Below are 16,870 nucleotides of genomic sequence, written 5' to 3'. Positions count from 1 at the left end.
CTTGTCTATAACTCGGCTGGAAGAAGCGAGGAGCGGTAAAGGAGAAGTTTCTCACTGCATAATTTCTTTTGAACCTTGGTGCAGAAACAACTTTGTTTTGTTATATAAATCATATAGTCGACGTTTATCGCTCTCGCCAATAATTCTGAATAATAATAATAATAATAATGATATTTTGCTTGGAATTGAACGCAACCCCCGCCATCCTCGGCTGGCCGCCTTCTCAGCCGGGTTATAAATGGTTTGCAGACACTTTATGCTTTCGTAGCGTTATGTCCGTTTATTAAGTCGATTCACTTCTGTTACAGGAATACAAAACGTTTAGATTATTAAATTTAATATTTTGCAGACCATACAGTAACCCTGCTAAATGTGTGGAAACTTAGCATTCACATAATTATTTTGGATTTGCTAACAGTTTTTTTTTTTCCCCTCTAGTTTTCTGCTGGTTTTAAAATTTACTATTTTGTTAGTTTTGTTTTAGCTACTATTTAGCTAAATGTAGCTTTAGTTACAGTTTTGCTAATTTTAGTGTTTACCTGACATTTTGGAATTTTAACTGTTAGCTACAAGTTTGCTCATTTTAACTTTTACCTACCGGTTAGCCAAATTTGAATATTAGCTTCTGCTTTTTTATATTTTAGGTCTTTATTTTGTTGTTTTAGCTTTAAGAATTCAGTCTCAGACTCTTCGATAAATGTCAGCAGTCATTCAGCATCCACACTAGAAATATGCAGAAAATTTACTTTTTTTCAAATCACAGTTGAATGTATTTGAAAAATAACTATTTTTTTTAGCAGCAAGGTAAGAATCAATGAGTCAACAGCTGGAGAAAAAAAAAAAGAATTTTGTGATGAGACTTAAAACTTGTGCTAAAACTAGTTTACAAAGATTGTCTTTTTATGACTTTAAGCTCTGGTTCCAGTCGAGGTTTAGATTTACAGTTTACAGTGCAGACTTTTTATTTTTATATTTTGATTGTGTGTGCTCATTACTATGACTGACTGTCCTTCATCCATCCATCCATTATTTTACCCACTTCTTCCTTTCTGGGTTGCGGGGGTCACTGGTGCCCATGTCCTGCTATCATTGTGCGAGAGGCCGGTACACCCTGGACAGGTCGCAAGTCCGTCACAGGGTCACATATTCAACAAAAAAATATTCAAAATAATGCTTAAGTTTGATGTTTCATCTTTGGGTTCCGTGTTTGGCATGGAACCACACAGTCTAAACAGTGTGCTTCTTCAGCGTTGCTTTTGTGGTCATTCTGACAACTTTACACTTTGAGGACGTTTCGCTCCCTCAACGTAAAATACAAATACAACTACTTTATAAATACATTTGTATACACAAGTAAAAACAGGTGTAATGGACCAAAAGTCTAGAACTGAACGCAGAACTTGACTACCGGAAAAGGCTATGAAATTATCTGGGGCGTGTGCCTAATTGTACGCATGCGCATTACTAACTAACGGTTATGGGTTTTTTTTTTACATCCGGGTATTGTCCCTTGCATTACAGCAACTTCCTGCTCCTTGAAACTGATTCCGTTTGCTCGTTGGTTCCCACCCAAACAAACAAACAACAAACAATTAAAAAAAACCTCAGCTGTAATTTATTTCTCGTCACACCGCCTGCGGACAGCTCTGTTTAAGTAAACCGGATGGTTCGCAACAGTTCTCGGCGCTAACCGCCTTCCTCAGGACTCGAACACCGCCCGGGCTCAGCTGCAGTCCGGGCTCCTCCAGTCGCTGCGGGTCAGAGATGATGACGACAAGCGGGCATACGGTCGCATCCGTGTCCGCTTCCAGACCGTTTTAGTTGGCGAGTATCGGCACGGGTTTGTCCCGGAGGTGAGAGGGATTCGTTGAGCCGAGCTAGCTTCCAGGTGAGTTTCCCAGTTTTGAACGGTTTAAGTTAGCTAGGCTAGCTGAGACCCGAAACCCTGCTGCTGCATTTTGGCTGTGTCATGTTTACCTCTGAGCTCGCGCAGCTTTTAACCGAACATCCACTTTTATACAAGTCCTGACAAAATGACAACACTCGTAGGATGCTCTTTAAACTGTTTTAATTTGCTATAAAACTCACAAATCCCAGACATGCCACAAAACTACAATTTTTCAAAATTTCAACCATCTAGCATTTAAAAAAATACTCATTACAAACTATCCTGATCTAAATAAAATGGTGTGGTTTAAAAGAGTTTACTCAGGCAGTTTTCCGTTATGTGATTCTGGAATGCGGGTACACACTCAGTGTAAACAAAGTACTTTAATCTGCTAAATTCACTAACATACCTGAGCATAAATACGTACCAGTACTTATAAACTCTCTGTTTCAATCCCATACTGTTTTTGCTGTCATTGTTGTTGTCATTGTTGACAAATATTCAGTCACTCAGCTGTTTCTGTTGGTAAACAAACACACAGGGTAGATGGCAGCTGTTAATGACGCTTGCAAAAAATATATATGCATCACTAAAAATAAAAAAAAAGTGCAGATTTAGTAAATTTTTTTCATGATTTTCTTTTTTGACCAGTCAAAGAGTACCTTTTTAAAATAGTAGTAGTATAAATGGTAGTTTTTCAGGCAATCTGAAGGTCTTTTCAAGTTATTTTTGAACGTTAGTTGCTCTTCCACAAATTTTTCTGGACCAGTTGTTGTATCTGACAGGACAGTTGTGTGTGTATTTAAATCTGACAAGTAGAGGACAAAATAAGAAGTGTCCAGCTGGAAAAAGTAACTGACTTGTCTTAAAAGAAAAATGGAGGAAAAACAGCAAAAACCTCAAGCGGGACCTGAAAGGTGCATCATCCTTCAGTTCATCGTCTTCTGTATGATACATTTTCAGCTAACAGCTGTTTGGGATTTGTCCTGTTGGCCATAAAATACAGTTTTCATTCCATCACAGTTATTTATGTTTTTTTATGTATTCAGTTAAAGAGATGGGAACAAATGTTGTCTTTGTAACAGTCTAAACATATTGTTAAAAAACTGTTTTGTGCCAAGATGTCTGTAGTGTGGCAACACATCACTGCGTCACCCATGAATGATTCATTTGCCTGAAAATATTCAGGAACTGGACTTAAAAACAGAACAGAGTGGGGAAAGCAGCTAAAGTCCAAAGTGAAGCCCTGAAAGACATTCCGAGATGTGGAGAACTAAAAAAAGTTTTACTGCTTGGAAGGAAACCGTAACAGAGCCATGACTCAGGACTTTTGCACAGACTTGTAGCTTTTGGTGTTTGTGTTGCTTTTGTTGGAAACTATCTACAATCAGTCTTAAAACAAACTTGACTTCTTGACGTGTTGTGTGTTTTGTCTCTTATCATTATGCACACATCAGCTGCTGCTGTCTAACAATGTTTGAAGTTTTGTTGTTTTGTAACAAAATCAAGTAAAACTTCCAACAATTATCATTTTCTGCAGAAAATCCATTTGAGCGCCGAGAGCCGAAGGCTTCACTGAAGTTAAAAGAAGCTGAAACTGAGCTGGTAAAGCTAAAATGAGCTAAACTAAAGCTAAAACGATCAGTATAGATGCTCAAATGGTCAGCGCACAAGCTGAAATGAGCAAAACAAGCTAAAGTAAGCAGAACGGTGAAAAGCTAAAACAAGCAGAACATTCGCAAAAAGCTCAAATGATCCAAGCAGTGGCTAAAGGCTGAAGTTAGCAAAACTGTAGCTAAAAGCTAAAGTCCGAAAAATGGTAGAAGCTAATCAGCAAAACTACAGATAAAGGCTAAATTAGCTAACGTATAGCTAAAAACTATAATCTGCAAAACGGTAGCTAAAACCAATAAGCTAAATTAAGCTAATATAAAGCTAAAAGTAAAAATCTGCACACAGTAGCTAAAATCGAGAAAAGTATAGCAAAGTTAACAAAACTATCTAAAGGCTAAAATTTTCTAATATGTAGCTCTAAAGTGCAAAACAGTTGCTAAAAAGCTAAACTGTAAAATGGTAGCAAAATGCTAAAATCAGCTAAACAGTAGCTGAAAACTAAAATTAGGAAACGAGTAGATACACTTTAAAATACTCTTAACTAGCTAAAAGTTTAAAATCAGTAGCTTAAAGCTAAAACGAGAGAAAAACGGTTTAAGGGGGTTAGAGTGAACTCATTTTTTTGGTGTGTATTTATTTTTAGAAAAGTGTAAAAACAAAGTTATAAACGCTAAAACATGTGAGGGCACAATAAACACGATTTGAGTGATGTCATCTGTTTGTGTTCTTTTACATTCGGGGGACAGATTTAGAACCGATTTAAGTCCGATCCTTCAGGACGGCAGAGGAAGTTCAAAGCTTAGAGCTGGAAGATTCCCGTCACTAATGGATGAAAGCTTCACAGCTGGACTCTGCGTGCATACAGACTGTTTACAAGCCCTCAGTGTTCGTTCCCCTCATGATGAATGCCTGCATCTGTGTCGTCCATCTCGTCTTCCCATCATGCAGTGCGGTGACCGCACCCCCCTGCTCGTCCCGTTGGCCGACTTCTCCGCACGGCGTCGCCATGAGCGCCATGCGTGTGGACGCCAAGGTGGTGATGCTGGGGAAGGAGAGCGTAGGGAAGACGAGCCTGGTGGAGCGATACGTTCACCACCGCTTCCTGGCCGGCCCGTACCAGAACGTGAGTGTCAGCTGGTCCGCGTCCACGTCAGACCCCTGACTGAGCTTTAGTCATTTTGTGGTGGCTAATGTGGATTAGCCTGTGCTTTGCTGAACTGCGAGTACTTATACACAACAATATATAAAAAGTACATGCAGGTTATTGCGTTACAGGATTTAGAGACGTAAAGTGACGCTGTAGAGATTTCAAGGACAAGTTTACCTTTTTCTACTGGCCTGGATTAACAATCTTGAAATAAATTAGAGGTGTTTTAACAATCGCACAGCTTGTTCTTGTAAATGTTTCACATTGAAGCCTGGAAGCTCTCGGGCTGTTTGACTTCTCTCCACGCGTTCATGGTTTGCTTTGCATAATTTATAAACTTTTTTATTTATTTTGCATTTCAAACTCGAACCAGACGGACACAAAAGATTACTGACAAAGTTAGCTGAGCGTAGACTGATAATTGTTACAACTTTGTAATTTCCAGCCAGTAAAAGACATCATTAGATACATTTAAAGCTTTAAAATCTATTTTTATTTGAAAATGTTAACAAAATCAACTTGATTCCAGCTCGTTGGCCTGATGATCTCAGCGCACACGCTGTCTCGATTCCTGTTTACGCTCATTTAGTTCAGGCTGTGTGAGAGTTCAGACGTAGAGGATCGTTTTCATGTCTTGGTGTCTGATATCCTAAACTTGTTTTTATTTTCCTCCAACAGACAATCGGCGCTGCTTTTGTTGCCAAACCAATCCAGGTGGGAGAGAAAGTGATTACCCTGGGAATCTGGGTGAGTGAGAAGCTGTCGGAGCTACTTTATTGTTTCCAAGCACAGATTTAGGAGCAGAACAAGTTGTGCATTCATGTCAGGAGTAACGAGGTTTATTCTTAAAGGTTTTAATGAATCAGTTCATTAAAGGCTGAGGGGTTCAAAACCAGTTTAGTGCAGAGTGACCGCACAAACCCACGAACCGTTCAGGACGAAAAACACGTCACGAGAGATTTGCTGTTACAGTCCAGAGTGACGCTGAGCGCTGAATGATTTTGCTAAAGTTTACTGAAGAAGCTGAAACTAAGCTGTTAAAGCTTAAAGAAGAACAAAAAGTTAGCTAATGGCTAAAATAGCCAAAGGGTAGCTTGAACCTAAAAGAAACATAACACACTAAAAGTTGGAAGCAGCAAATCGCTAGCTTAAAGTAGCAAAAGAGCAGCTAGAAAATTAAAGTAACTAAACCCGTGTTAAAAGTTTTTTAAAAAGTAGCAAAATGGTGACTAAAAGTAGCAAAAGGCAAGCTAAAACCTAAAGTTGCAAATGAGTAGCTTTAAGCTAAAAGTAAAAATAGGCCATCAGAAAAGTAAAAGTAGCAAAAGGTTAGCTTGCAGCTAAAAGCACAAAAGGTGCAGAAGTAGCTAAATTACACAAACTGGTCAGAAAGTTAAAAGCACACGATGGCGTGAACAGAAAACGGCAAAGAACCAACTTTAAACTGGATTTAAAATCATTTTTATAAAGCTTATTTCAGTAGACCTGTTTACAGACACTACTGTGTTAAAATCAGGTTCCACGCCTCGAATACATGAATAGAGACTTCTGGGTAACAACAAGGTCGGCGTTCAGCTTTAGTCTTCTGGTCCTTCACACGTTGCTTTTTATTGACTTTTATGTACAAACATGTTGAAATGAGTTTTATCGACATTTTACGCTGTGAGAGCGGAACGTCCTCAACGTGCCATGAGTCCGGGTGTTGGAACGACTGCAGAGCACCGCTGAATCAGACATGGACAGTTTAGACTAAGAGTGTTTCAACAAACCTGAAGTAGACATGAATTACTCTGGACCACAATGCATTACAAAATACTCACACTGAGCATTAGTATCTGTTAAAAAAAAAAAAAAAAAAAAAAAAGGGAGTACCACTTTACAGTAAGGCTCCCTTTATAGATGACTAATAAATGGTTTATAGATACGTTATTAATTCCTCCATAAACACTTTATAAATCATTAATAACTGCTTATTATGCATTAATTAAGGGCAAGAAAGAGACAAAACTGAGCAGTTTCTTGTCAAATGGTGAGCCAAATCTGTTCACCTAAATATTTCATCTAGAGTTGTTATTTTAAACATTTCAGATTTAAGTTACTACCTTGTAAGCACAATAAGTATTTGTAAACCTAATTTTTTAGGATATAATAGTTGTAGATACTTATAATGCAGTGATAAAATACAATATTATATGTTTAAAGAAATAGGTTTACAAATGCTTATTGTGCTAACAAGGTGGTAACTTAAATCTGAAATGTTTAATATAACAACTCTAGATGAAATATATAGGCAAACAGATTTGGATCATTATTTAGCAACAAACTGCTCAGTTTTGTCTGCCATCCTTAATTAATGCATAATAAGCAGTTATTAATGATTTATAACGTGTTTATAGAGGAATTAATAACGTTTCTATAAACTATTTATTGTAAAGTGGTACCAAAAAAGTAAATTAAATTTTTCTTTTCTTTAGATAAACGTTCATAAACTGAACGACAGACAGAAAATTGTGTTTTAACACCAACTAAAACATTCTTAGTGACTTTTTACAGCCTGTAGGCCTGAACTCCAACACAAAGTACTGTAGATCTGCCAGGGGCAGCAATCTTTAAAAGCTGTTCAAGACACAGACTGGATGTCTGAAGTGAATTAGCCCTCAGCATTGTCATGCACTGATCAAACGGCATTTTGAGATTTCAAGTGTCTCATTTAACTGAAGGCAGTGTAATACCTGCATCTTCATTGATGGGACTGAAAAACCCTCGTCTCCTGTAGACGAGCACAGAAATTACAGCTAGGATTGTGTTCCATTATCGGGATAAACGGTAAGCACAAATCTAACTTCTAACAGGAAGTAGATATTATGTCTCCTTTCGTCTTATGTTTATGTTGAACCTCTTGTTCAGGACACAGCTGGATCAGAGCGCTACGAAGCCATGAGTCGAATCTACTACAGAGGAGCTCGAGCCGCCATCGTCTGCTACGGTAAATTACAGCTGTTTTTATGCGTGAAGAGCTGAGAGCTTCTGGATGCATTTACTAACAAACAACTCGACTGCAAACAGGACTGAGAGAACAACAGAGGGCTGAGGTTTTCTTGCTGTAACGCATGTGGTTTTATTCAGGGGAGGCTGTGAAATGGTCGGTTGAACAACTGGCATCACATATTCATTCATTTCCTCTTGCAGTTGTTGTTTTCCGTAACAGTCCTCGGATGAAGATAAAATGTGCCACAAATATTCTTCTCACTGTTATCTCAGCGTTTTGTTGCTCTGAGAGGAAAAAATATAAATCCAGAACTGTTTAGACACGCAAGCCTTCCCAAACCCCAACACTCTTGAAACTCCAGTTAAAATGTAAGCAGCTTTTAGAGCAAACATGGTTCTTATGTTGGCATGTAGCAGGTTAAAAATCTTTATGCATTTTATTTTATATATATATATATTATAGTACTCAAGAAAATATTGTACAGTTACTTGTCTTTCTTGAAGAGCATAACATCCTGAAGGTTTTCCAATCCAGTTTTAAAACTCCACAGTATTGAATGGGCTCTTTTGAAAGTTTTTAAGGACATCCTTTTAGCTACTTACTTCGGTGACTGTGTCCTCCTTGTGCTTTTAGATCTAGCAGCTGCTTTTGACACTGTGGACCATGACTTTCTGCTAACTCGTCTGGAGCAGTAGGTGGGAATCAGGGGTGTTGCTTTAAAATGGTTCAGGTCTTATTTGACAAACCGAACGTTCTCTGTTGGTCTTAAGGAGTCCATATCCTCCTTTTCTCTGCTTTTTTTTTGTGTGGAGTCCCTCAAGGCTTAGTTTTAGGCCCACTTTTGTTTTCCCTCTATCTGCTCCCTCTTGGTTCCACATTTTCAAAACATGGCGTTTCATTTCATTGTTGCGCAGATGACAGATTTATATTCCTCTTAATAAGTTAAATGCTTTTTTCCATTTGTAGATGAACATATGCTGTGATATATTCATAAATTAAACGGATTTTTTCATTTTTCTGGACTGAATAATGTCGTGCATTGAATTTGATAAAATGTGAGACGTTAATTTTCTTTGACCCATCAAAATGAATGCGGTCATTTATTTACAGAATCAAAGTTTAACATCACACATTTACATTAATTTGGCAAAATTGGAAAATAACAACATGGCTTAGTTAGCAAGTTTTACGAACAGGAAAACCATCCGGCCATGATTTCCCTTTGCTTCACAACAGACATTTCTGAAAATATCTGGAATGATTTCTAGCAAAAAGAAGAGTTTTAAAGATGGAAAATGAGGTTTATCTTGAGAGAGATGGGTGAGGGAATTTGTCTGTTATAACCAGAACAACACGCTCCTTCTGGGCCCAGCTTCCCAACGGTACACTTTGGTTGAGATCGACTCTTTACCTTGCAGATGATAGTTTCAGCGTTGGTGTAGAGCTTTCCTTTCAACTCTTCCAGCGTCTCCGTAAGAACAGCTAAACCTCAGGAGTCGTGAGATCGTCCTAGAACAGACTTCTTCATAATTCCTCTGAACTTCTCTTGTCCAGCTTAGTCGCAGATGTCCTGAGCATTCTGGACTCTGCTGCTCTCGGAACCAACTCACAGCATTCTCTCAGCGTTCTCCTCAGTTCTTCCCAGAACTGCTGAGAACTTCTCAGAACTTCAGAACTTCCTCCAGCTTCCTGAATTCCAGCATTCTGAACTCTGGAACTGCTATGAACTAGGAAGTGTTGCACCTTTTAAAAGAGGTCACTTCCGGTTCATTTGAGCACTTTCTGATTGGTCGGTGGACCAAAACAGAGGTGTGTTTTGTGATGTAAGAGGTTATTAAAAGTCAAGGAAAAAGATTAAGATTGTTTAAGAACAGACAGAAGATATTATGAAGAACTCAGACTTCGTGGAGTCAATCCTCTAGTATCTTGCTGTAAAAGTTAAACATGACATTTCTTTTTCAGTAAACTTGCAGTTGACCGAAACTTGACCTTTGACCAACTTACACAACTTGTTCATTGAAGACAGAAAATCAGACAATGCATCATTAACCTGATTTCTACTTTGAATGAGGATTAAAATCACTAATACTGTTTCACAGTTGATTTAAAAATGAGTAGTTCACTTCAACATTTAAAAATGGTTTGAACTAAACACAATTTGATTATCAAAACATTTGTAAAATAGTAATGATAATAGAAAAAGAGAGTGTTCTTTCAATTGATCAGTGCAGGACACTTAGAAAGTCTCTGGATGAGCTTAATCCTGTGTTTCTGGACTCAAATCAATGAAATACAGTTCTTGTTCCAGGCAGGCCCCTCAAGGCCAGGATTTGACCTCAGGCCTAGTTCACTACACATTCAACCTTTATTTATGCATATTCAGTCGATACGCTTCTTATATGTGTTGAGGACATGAACGCCTGGATGGCACTTAATGTAACTTTTTGAGTTTTAACGAAACCAAGACAGGTGATTTGAAGGTACTGCTGGACCGTCCCCTGTAGATCTAGGATCCTTGACAGAGTACAGCAAATTGACCGTGATGAATCTGGAAGTTGAATTGGATCCTGAACTTAAATTAGACATCCAGATCAGGTCAGGTCAGACTGACTCGGTTTATAAACTTGAAACTTTGTGTGTTACAAAGCAACAGGACGACTAACTCAATCGTTCTCTTCTTTAACTTCCACTTTTTTTTCCTGCGTTTATTTCGGTTTTACTGTACGTAACAATTCATATCGTGTTATGTGACGTCCGTGCACGCTGGAGTTTACGGTTTCTAGCGACTAAACGTGGTTGTGTTTTGGAATGCCAGATCTGACTGACAGCAGCAGCTTCCAGAGAGCCAAGTTCTGGGTGAAAGAGCTGCAAAACTGCGAGGAGGTAAAACTGTTTCTGCACGCAAGTTAAATACGTGACGGAAAAAAAAATGTATTTTTCGTAGTTTAGTTAAAATAAGGTCATCTGTTATTTGAGATTTTCTACATTCGTGCGCTAAATTTAAATTTAAACCAAGAAATAACTACAAGTATGATCACGATGTGAGCGGATGTCACAAGATACTGATAAATTTAAAGGTTTACCACGTAGCTTTGGACGTTTACTTTTAATATAGTTAGATTACGTTCATGTAGGGAACTTGATAGTGTTTTGTTCTGCAGCTCTGTAAGATCTATCTGTGTGGAACAAAGACGGACTTGATCGGAGGAGACCGAAGTCTGCGTCAGATCGACTACCACGATGCACAGGACTTCGCTGAAGGTGATCTGAGCTCATCTGACTATAAACTGTTAACCAGCTGTTTCCAGACAGTTCGGTTTAGTTTTCTGTAGGACAGGAGTCCTAACTCTGGTCATTATTCACCTAAATGTGATAGTTAACCATCATTCTTTAGAGCAACTACAGTTTGTGTGTGGATTGTTTGAATTTACAAGTTGCAATTGTACATCAGCATGTGATTGGTTAATTTTCCTGTCAGTTCTTAAACAAACTCATCCTGGAGGGACTTTGTTTGAGCCCAGCCTTTAACACAGTGACGTCAACGAGGAAGAACTTTAAACACGTTTCTGCCTGGAGACACACATTTAAAAGAATCTGATTGGATAACTGTGTTTTCATGCATTTAAACTGCATTAAATATTTAATTTGTACAAAATAAATATAAAATTAAATATTTAAATGTAGTGTTTCATATGTGCTGAATTCTTAGGCCTTCTCTGAAGGCGTTGAAGGCCCTGAGGGTTCCCCACTGCTAATATAACATTTAGAGCTTTTTATTAGATAGTTTGTTGTGGTTTTCAAATATAGTTAAATAAACAAAACTTCTGTCTTTTCACATACGATCATAACTGATTAAATATTGTTTTTGGTTATTTTCAGAGATCGGAGCGCAGCATTTTGAAACCTCCAGTAAAACGGGAAACAATGTTGGTAAGTTCCACTGAATCGAACAACAGCCTAGACTGTATCGCCTTTGGGCGACAAAAATACTTTACTTAATTGAGATGGTTAGAAACCCTTTAAAACGTTCCCACTGAGTTAAAAGTGAAAACTAAACCTTAATTTATTGGTGCGTTAATCTGTGACTTGGTGCAGCATTTCTCTGCTTTAAGCTGCGAGTGGAGTTGAGACACAGATTCTACGTTTTACCGCAAACAGGAAGCAGAAAGATGAAGAAAGAGGATGACTGCTGAAGATGTCAGCTATCCATCATTGTGACAGTTTGACCAACAAGTCGAGAACAAAGAGAGGCGTTTAGCTTGAAAATGTCCTCGTCGTGGTAAAGATCGTCGCAGCAAACGAGCTTCGGCGCATAAACGGTGAAAGTGCAGCTGGTCTCTGCGTGGCCAAAACAAGCTGCTGCGATTGTTCTTTTATACGCTTGTCCTAAGATGGGACGCATCATGGCATGGTTTTGTCCATTTGTCTCTCTGTGGACGATTTCTTGTCCCAGCTCTAAATTAATAACTCTGTTCGTCTCAAAGTTTTCACCAGGATATTTTTGCCCCCTTTTTTTTTTTTACTGTAAAAAGGCCATTAAACGTCCTGAGAGTAAATATTTTCCCACATTTTTGTAATAATTGGAACTTTCAATATCTAACAGTTTTATTTTTACAATGTACAGTCCCTTAAAAGAGTGTCGTATTATTATAGATTAAAAAAATGGAACATCACAGATGCTTAGGATATGAAAGGTCGTCAGACTTTGACTCCACATTGGATGTTATTTGTATTAAATTAGATCGGCTAGTAGTCACATTGGATGTTATTTGTATTAAATTGGATCGGCTGGTAGTCATCAACAGGTAAGTTCTTCACGTTCAGCTGCAGCTTCGTATTTCTCCATTTTCTTTAATTGAACATCTGTTTACATCATGGATGTCATTATCAGTGAAACTGACCTTTGACCCCTCCACTGTCTTCTATACATTTAATAGTCACCTTTATTCAGGATTCTTGTGTGAAGGAGTTCATGCTTTGGGTTTTGATTACTCTGACTACTTACCAACATGTGTATTAAGTACCGTATGTGGTATTCTTGCTGTAATCCGCACATACAGATTAGGATTGAACTGTTGGGTCTGGACTAACATGAACTGACGGAAGCTGACAGGTTTTATTCTCCTCTCTTCCAGATGAGCTGTTCCAGAAAGTTGCTGAGGATTACAACGACGGTGCTTTCCAGTACATGACGGGTGAGCTTCCCGTTCTTTTTGTAGGAACACAATTTGTGATTCTAGAGAGAAGTTGGAGTTAATAGTGTGAATGTTTATGAGGCGTTCACACTATTGTGATCCATTTTTCTTCCGTACGTTTTTCGGCGCATTTCTTGTCCTGCAAGTTATTTCAACAAATCATTAGTCAAAATGTTCAGCTCTTTCAGCAGAACGGTGCTATGACTTTTGTTTTTGGTGCAACTTTAGCTTTTTGAAATATTAAGCCTTTTGTAAAAAAAAATTCTAACAGAAAATGAATTGAGCTCATTTTTACATCTTTAAAATCTTTACATCTGTTTACAACCTTTTACTGCTCCTTTCACATTTTGTCCTGCTTCAGCTTCTTTCAGCTTCCTTCTGCAAATTTAAACTTTTTTCCAGCAAATTTCAGCTGTTTTGTGCTCCTTTCATATTCTTTCTGCTAACTACAACATTTTTGTGCTTCCTCTAACTTCTTCCTCCTCATTTCAGCTTGTTAAGCTCCTTTCAATTTATTTCTGCAAGTTTCAGCCTTTTCTGCTATTTCAGTTACTATTTTGCTGTTCTGATGCTAGTTTAAGCTTTTTCAGCGTTTTCCACATTTATTTGTACTCATTTCAAATTTTTTTTAGCCTAATTCAGCAAAACTTCATTCTGGTAATTTGAGCTTCTTTATACTTTATTTTAGCTACCAATACTTTTCAGCTGCTTTTTCCTAATTTCAGCTTTTTTCAGATAATTTCTACTTCAGCCTAATTGGGCAAACATGTTCTTTCTGCTTTCTTATGCTACTTTAAGCTTGTTCTAGTTTGTCAGCTACCTTTTCAGAAAATGTTTTGCTAATTTCAGCTGTTTTCAGATAAATTGAAGTTTTTCTTGGTAATTTCTGCTACTTTCAGCCCAATTAACTTCTTTCTGCTAATTTCAGCTTATTATGCTCCTTCCTAGCTTTTTCTGCTATTTCGGCTACTATTTAGCTGTTTTATGCAAATTTTAGGTTTTTCATCCAATTCCACACTTTTTAGCTCATTTCAGCTCTTTCCACTTCCTTTTTGTAGATTAAGCTTTTTTTCTGCCTTTTTGGCTACCTTTTAGATTTTAGTGCTAATTTTAACTTTTTTTAGCTGATTTCCTGATTTTTGTGCTCATTTCTGCTTATTTAAACTTAATTCAGCAAATATATGTTCCTTCTGCTTATTTAGGCTTGCTCTTTCATTTCAGCTACATTTCAGCAAGTTATTCTGCAATAAGCATTCACACTGCATTTTCACAGGAAATGCAATTTCTCTAGTTTTTCATTTTAGCTCGTTAACTCGCAGCTATTTGAACCGGACACTAAACTGAAGAGCTGGATAATCGGGGGTGTAACGTGGGATTCCTGCTCTGTTAATTTCACCATCAGCCGACGTCCATCCAGAGGAAATGATCACTTGTTTTTGTTTCACCAGAGGAGCCGGGCGTCGACTTGGGCCAGAAGAAAGACTCGATCTTCTACAGCTGCTGCCACAACAACTGACCGAGCAACAGGAGGAAGGAAAACAGACGTCGCGCCTCCTCTGGAGTCGAGCCTGGATGTGCTGCGATGACTTCATATCCAAACAACAGAAGGCGACCAACCGGAGCGGTCTGCAACTCCATGTTTATTTACGTTGTGCCATAAAGAACTGAGAGCTGCAGGATTTTAGAGGAAGACGTGCCGCTCTGAAACTGATGCCAAGTGTTGAGGGATTTAAAGACTTCACCCTCGCGTTTTAGTTCAGTGTCAAATGATGGTTTCTCAGTAGCTCGCAGGGAGAAAACTAAAGCTACAGTTCTGGACAATCGGGCTGGGGTTAGAATCACCACTGACGAAGACGGCGAAGCAGTGCTGGAACTCACTGGAGGAGGAGGAAAACTTCACGAAGGCAGTTCAGAGTTTCAGGACGACGAATCGTGTTTACAGCTTTTAATTTACCTCCCGTTGTTTTCACGTGTATTTAAAGTAAGCCGGTGGGATTTCTAGTCATCGAAAACCAAAACGCTCGAATTTTAACTCAAAGTCCTGCTTTTGAACCACGTTCACATCAGGTGTAATAAACGGTACAAGCTTCAGAGGCTTTGAGTCGACGTACGAATGGTGATGCTCCTTGGTGTGTTTTTTTTCCACTTCGACACTTATGGATGTATTAAAAGGCTGAAACACGACTCAGCCCAGAGGCCATGTATACAAAGTTTCTGCAGACAGAGTCCATTACAGGTGCAGGTCAGTTTGTTGGTACTCTTTCACTATGAATAAAAAAAAAAACGACAATGGATGTGACTGGAGCCAAAAAGCTCCAGTTTTGTCTCCTCAGTCCCAGAAACTGGTTCTTGTGAACGACCACTTTGGTTCATTTCAGTCTGGCTTTTTTATTTTTTTAAATTTCTGCTCATATTGAAACCCATTAAGATTTAAAATGTGATGTACCTTGACCTTAGAGTTCAGCTTGAATGGTTTCCATGCCGGTTTTTCTGCCATTCGCACCATCCATCTAATCAACATGGGGTCGCATTGTATCTTGCATCCACATCTTGGGAGGTTGGCTACAGTCCCTTGAACCTCATACATTTTAATAATCTTGTCGGCTGTGGGCAGACGAACATGGAGCTCCTTGTAGATGGTCTTGTAGCCTTTAGCTTTAGCATGGATATCTATAATCTTCTTTCGGAGCTCGACCACAGGCTGATCTCACCTTTACTTCCTCCGCTCCACGTTCGGTGTGGTCACACAACAATACTAAACTACACATTGGAACGCTTGATAACCCCTAAGATCAATCAGAAACACGACTATAAATCAAAGATTAATCCTCTCTTTGAGGACTCCTCCCAACAATTCTGTCCAGTTGGTTCTAAAAAATAATTTTTCACTTTTTTTTTATTTTCTAGTTTTTTGCTGAATCACTTTAGATGAGAAACGAGGCTTCGCTTCATTTTGGTAGAAGGGTACCAACAAGTTTAGCGACGTCTGTATTTTGTTGATTGATCTGAGTGAGATAAAGTACATTTTGTTGTAGTTAAGTTATAAAACACGAACGAATGCTTTACGTGCCGGACTTCATCTCGGTTTAAACACTAATGCACACGCAGCAGCACAACCAAGGGTTTTAGGTACGTTTGTAATGGCAGTTCATATTGTCACACTTCCTCCACATAAGCTATGATTCTGGGAAAAGTTGGAAGGACTCGTATCGCATGACCCAATCTGTCTGAAATAAAACGTTTAATTTTCTGTCAGATGTCTATACACACTAATCCTTTAAGAATACTGTCGTTCTTTTACCCCCAAAGTAATCGACTGTACAGGATTAAAGTTCTCGTCCAGTTTGGTGAGCAAACATGAGATTTCAACACACGACGCAAAGCATTGTGGGTAAATGTAACATACACAATGTCTAATTTATTGCCTTTTAGGTTTTGCTGCAAGCCTGACATGAGGGGACATAAGCGGACATTTTCCTTTGTTTGGACACGTCTCTTGAACCATATTTTTATTTGAAGGCTGTTACAAACATGTTCTCAAAAAATGTTCTGGAAAATAAATTTTTTCAAAGAATTAAGCGCCAGTACGTCTGAGGTTTTATTTATATTTGCAGTATTTTTGCTTTGTTGATGCCATTTATTGCCCACAGCAACGAAAGGAGTTTGTTTGTTAGCAAAATATATTTAGAACCAGTGGACATATTTTAATAAGACTTTAACAGAATGATCATTGAATCTATAGATTCTTTTAGAGGCAATTCAATTTAAGATGGCCTCTGCAAACAAATGATATTAACGCCAAGACTAATTCAGTTTTATAGATATTGAGCTAACATTTAATCTGGTAATAGCCGAGAGTCATCCCCAACGCATAGTCTTATCGGGTGCCGTTTGTAAAGTTACACAGTCAAAAATTAACAGCAGTATTTTTGGTTTATTTAGCTTTTCATAAGAAAAAAAAAGTTTTATTCAAAGTCATATTTTCACCATGTTATTAATACATTTACAAATGTCATAGTTCCAAACTACAAATTTAG

The 16,870-nt window shown here is 38.2% G+C and overlaps 1 protein-coding gene across 1 annotated transcript; it reads left to right on the top strand.

Moving 5' to 3' along the window:
• The first annotated feature begins 1,676 nt into the window (after positions 1–1,676).
• Positions 1,677–15,109, top strand: rab24 (RAB24, member RAS oncogene family). The gene is made up of 9 exons (XM_037687286.1): positions 1,677–1,888; positions 4,451–4,625; positions 5,328–5,396; positions 7,557–7,635; positions 10,454–10,521; positions 10,800–10,899; positions 11,518–11,568; positions 12,774–12,833; positions 14,282–15,109. Exons 2-9 carry the CDS (start codon positions 4,509–4,511, stop codon positions 14,347–14,349), a joined length of 612 nt encoding a protein of 203 aa, XP_037543214.1. The 5' UTR covers positions 1,677–1,888; positions 4,451–4,508; the 3' UTR covers positions 14,350–15,109.
• Positions 15,110–16,870: the final 1,761 nt, after the last annotated feature.

The sequence above is a fragment of the Nematolebias whitei genome, chromosome 14 (assembly GCF_014905685.2).
Source record: "Nematolebias whitei isolate Nwh7 chromosome 14, NemWhi1, whole genome shotgun sequence".
Lineage (NCBI taxonomy): Eukaryota > Metazoa > Chordata > Actinopteri > Cyprinodontiformes > Rivulidae > Nematolebias > Nematolebias whitei.
The sequence above is the reverse complement of the archived record's forward strand: the minus strand, read 5'-3'. Positions and strand labels throughout refer to the sequence as shown.

What these genes read in the sequence shown, in the direction of transcription:
- rab24 (XM_037687286.1), top strand. Translation starts at nt 4,509, where the DNA reads ATGAGCGCCATGCGTGTGGACGCCAAGGTGGTGATGCTGGGGAAGGAG. An exon ending in AGCCGCCATCGTCTGCTACG is followed by an intron (nt 7,636 to 10,453) that starts GTAAATTACAGC and finishes TTGGAATGCCAG; the next exon opens with ATCTGACTGACAGCAGCAGC. An exon ending in TGCACAGGACTTCGCTGAAG is followed by an intron (nt 10,900 to 11,517) that starts GTGATCTGAGCT and finishes GGTTATTTTCAG; the next exon opens with AGATCGGAGCGCAGCATTTT.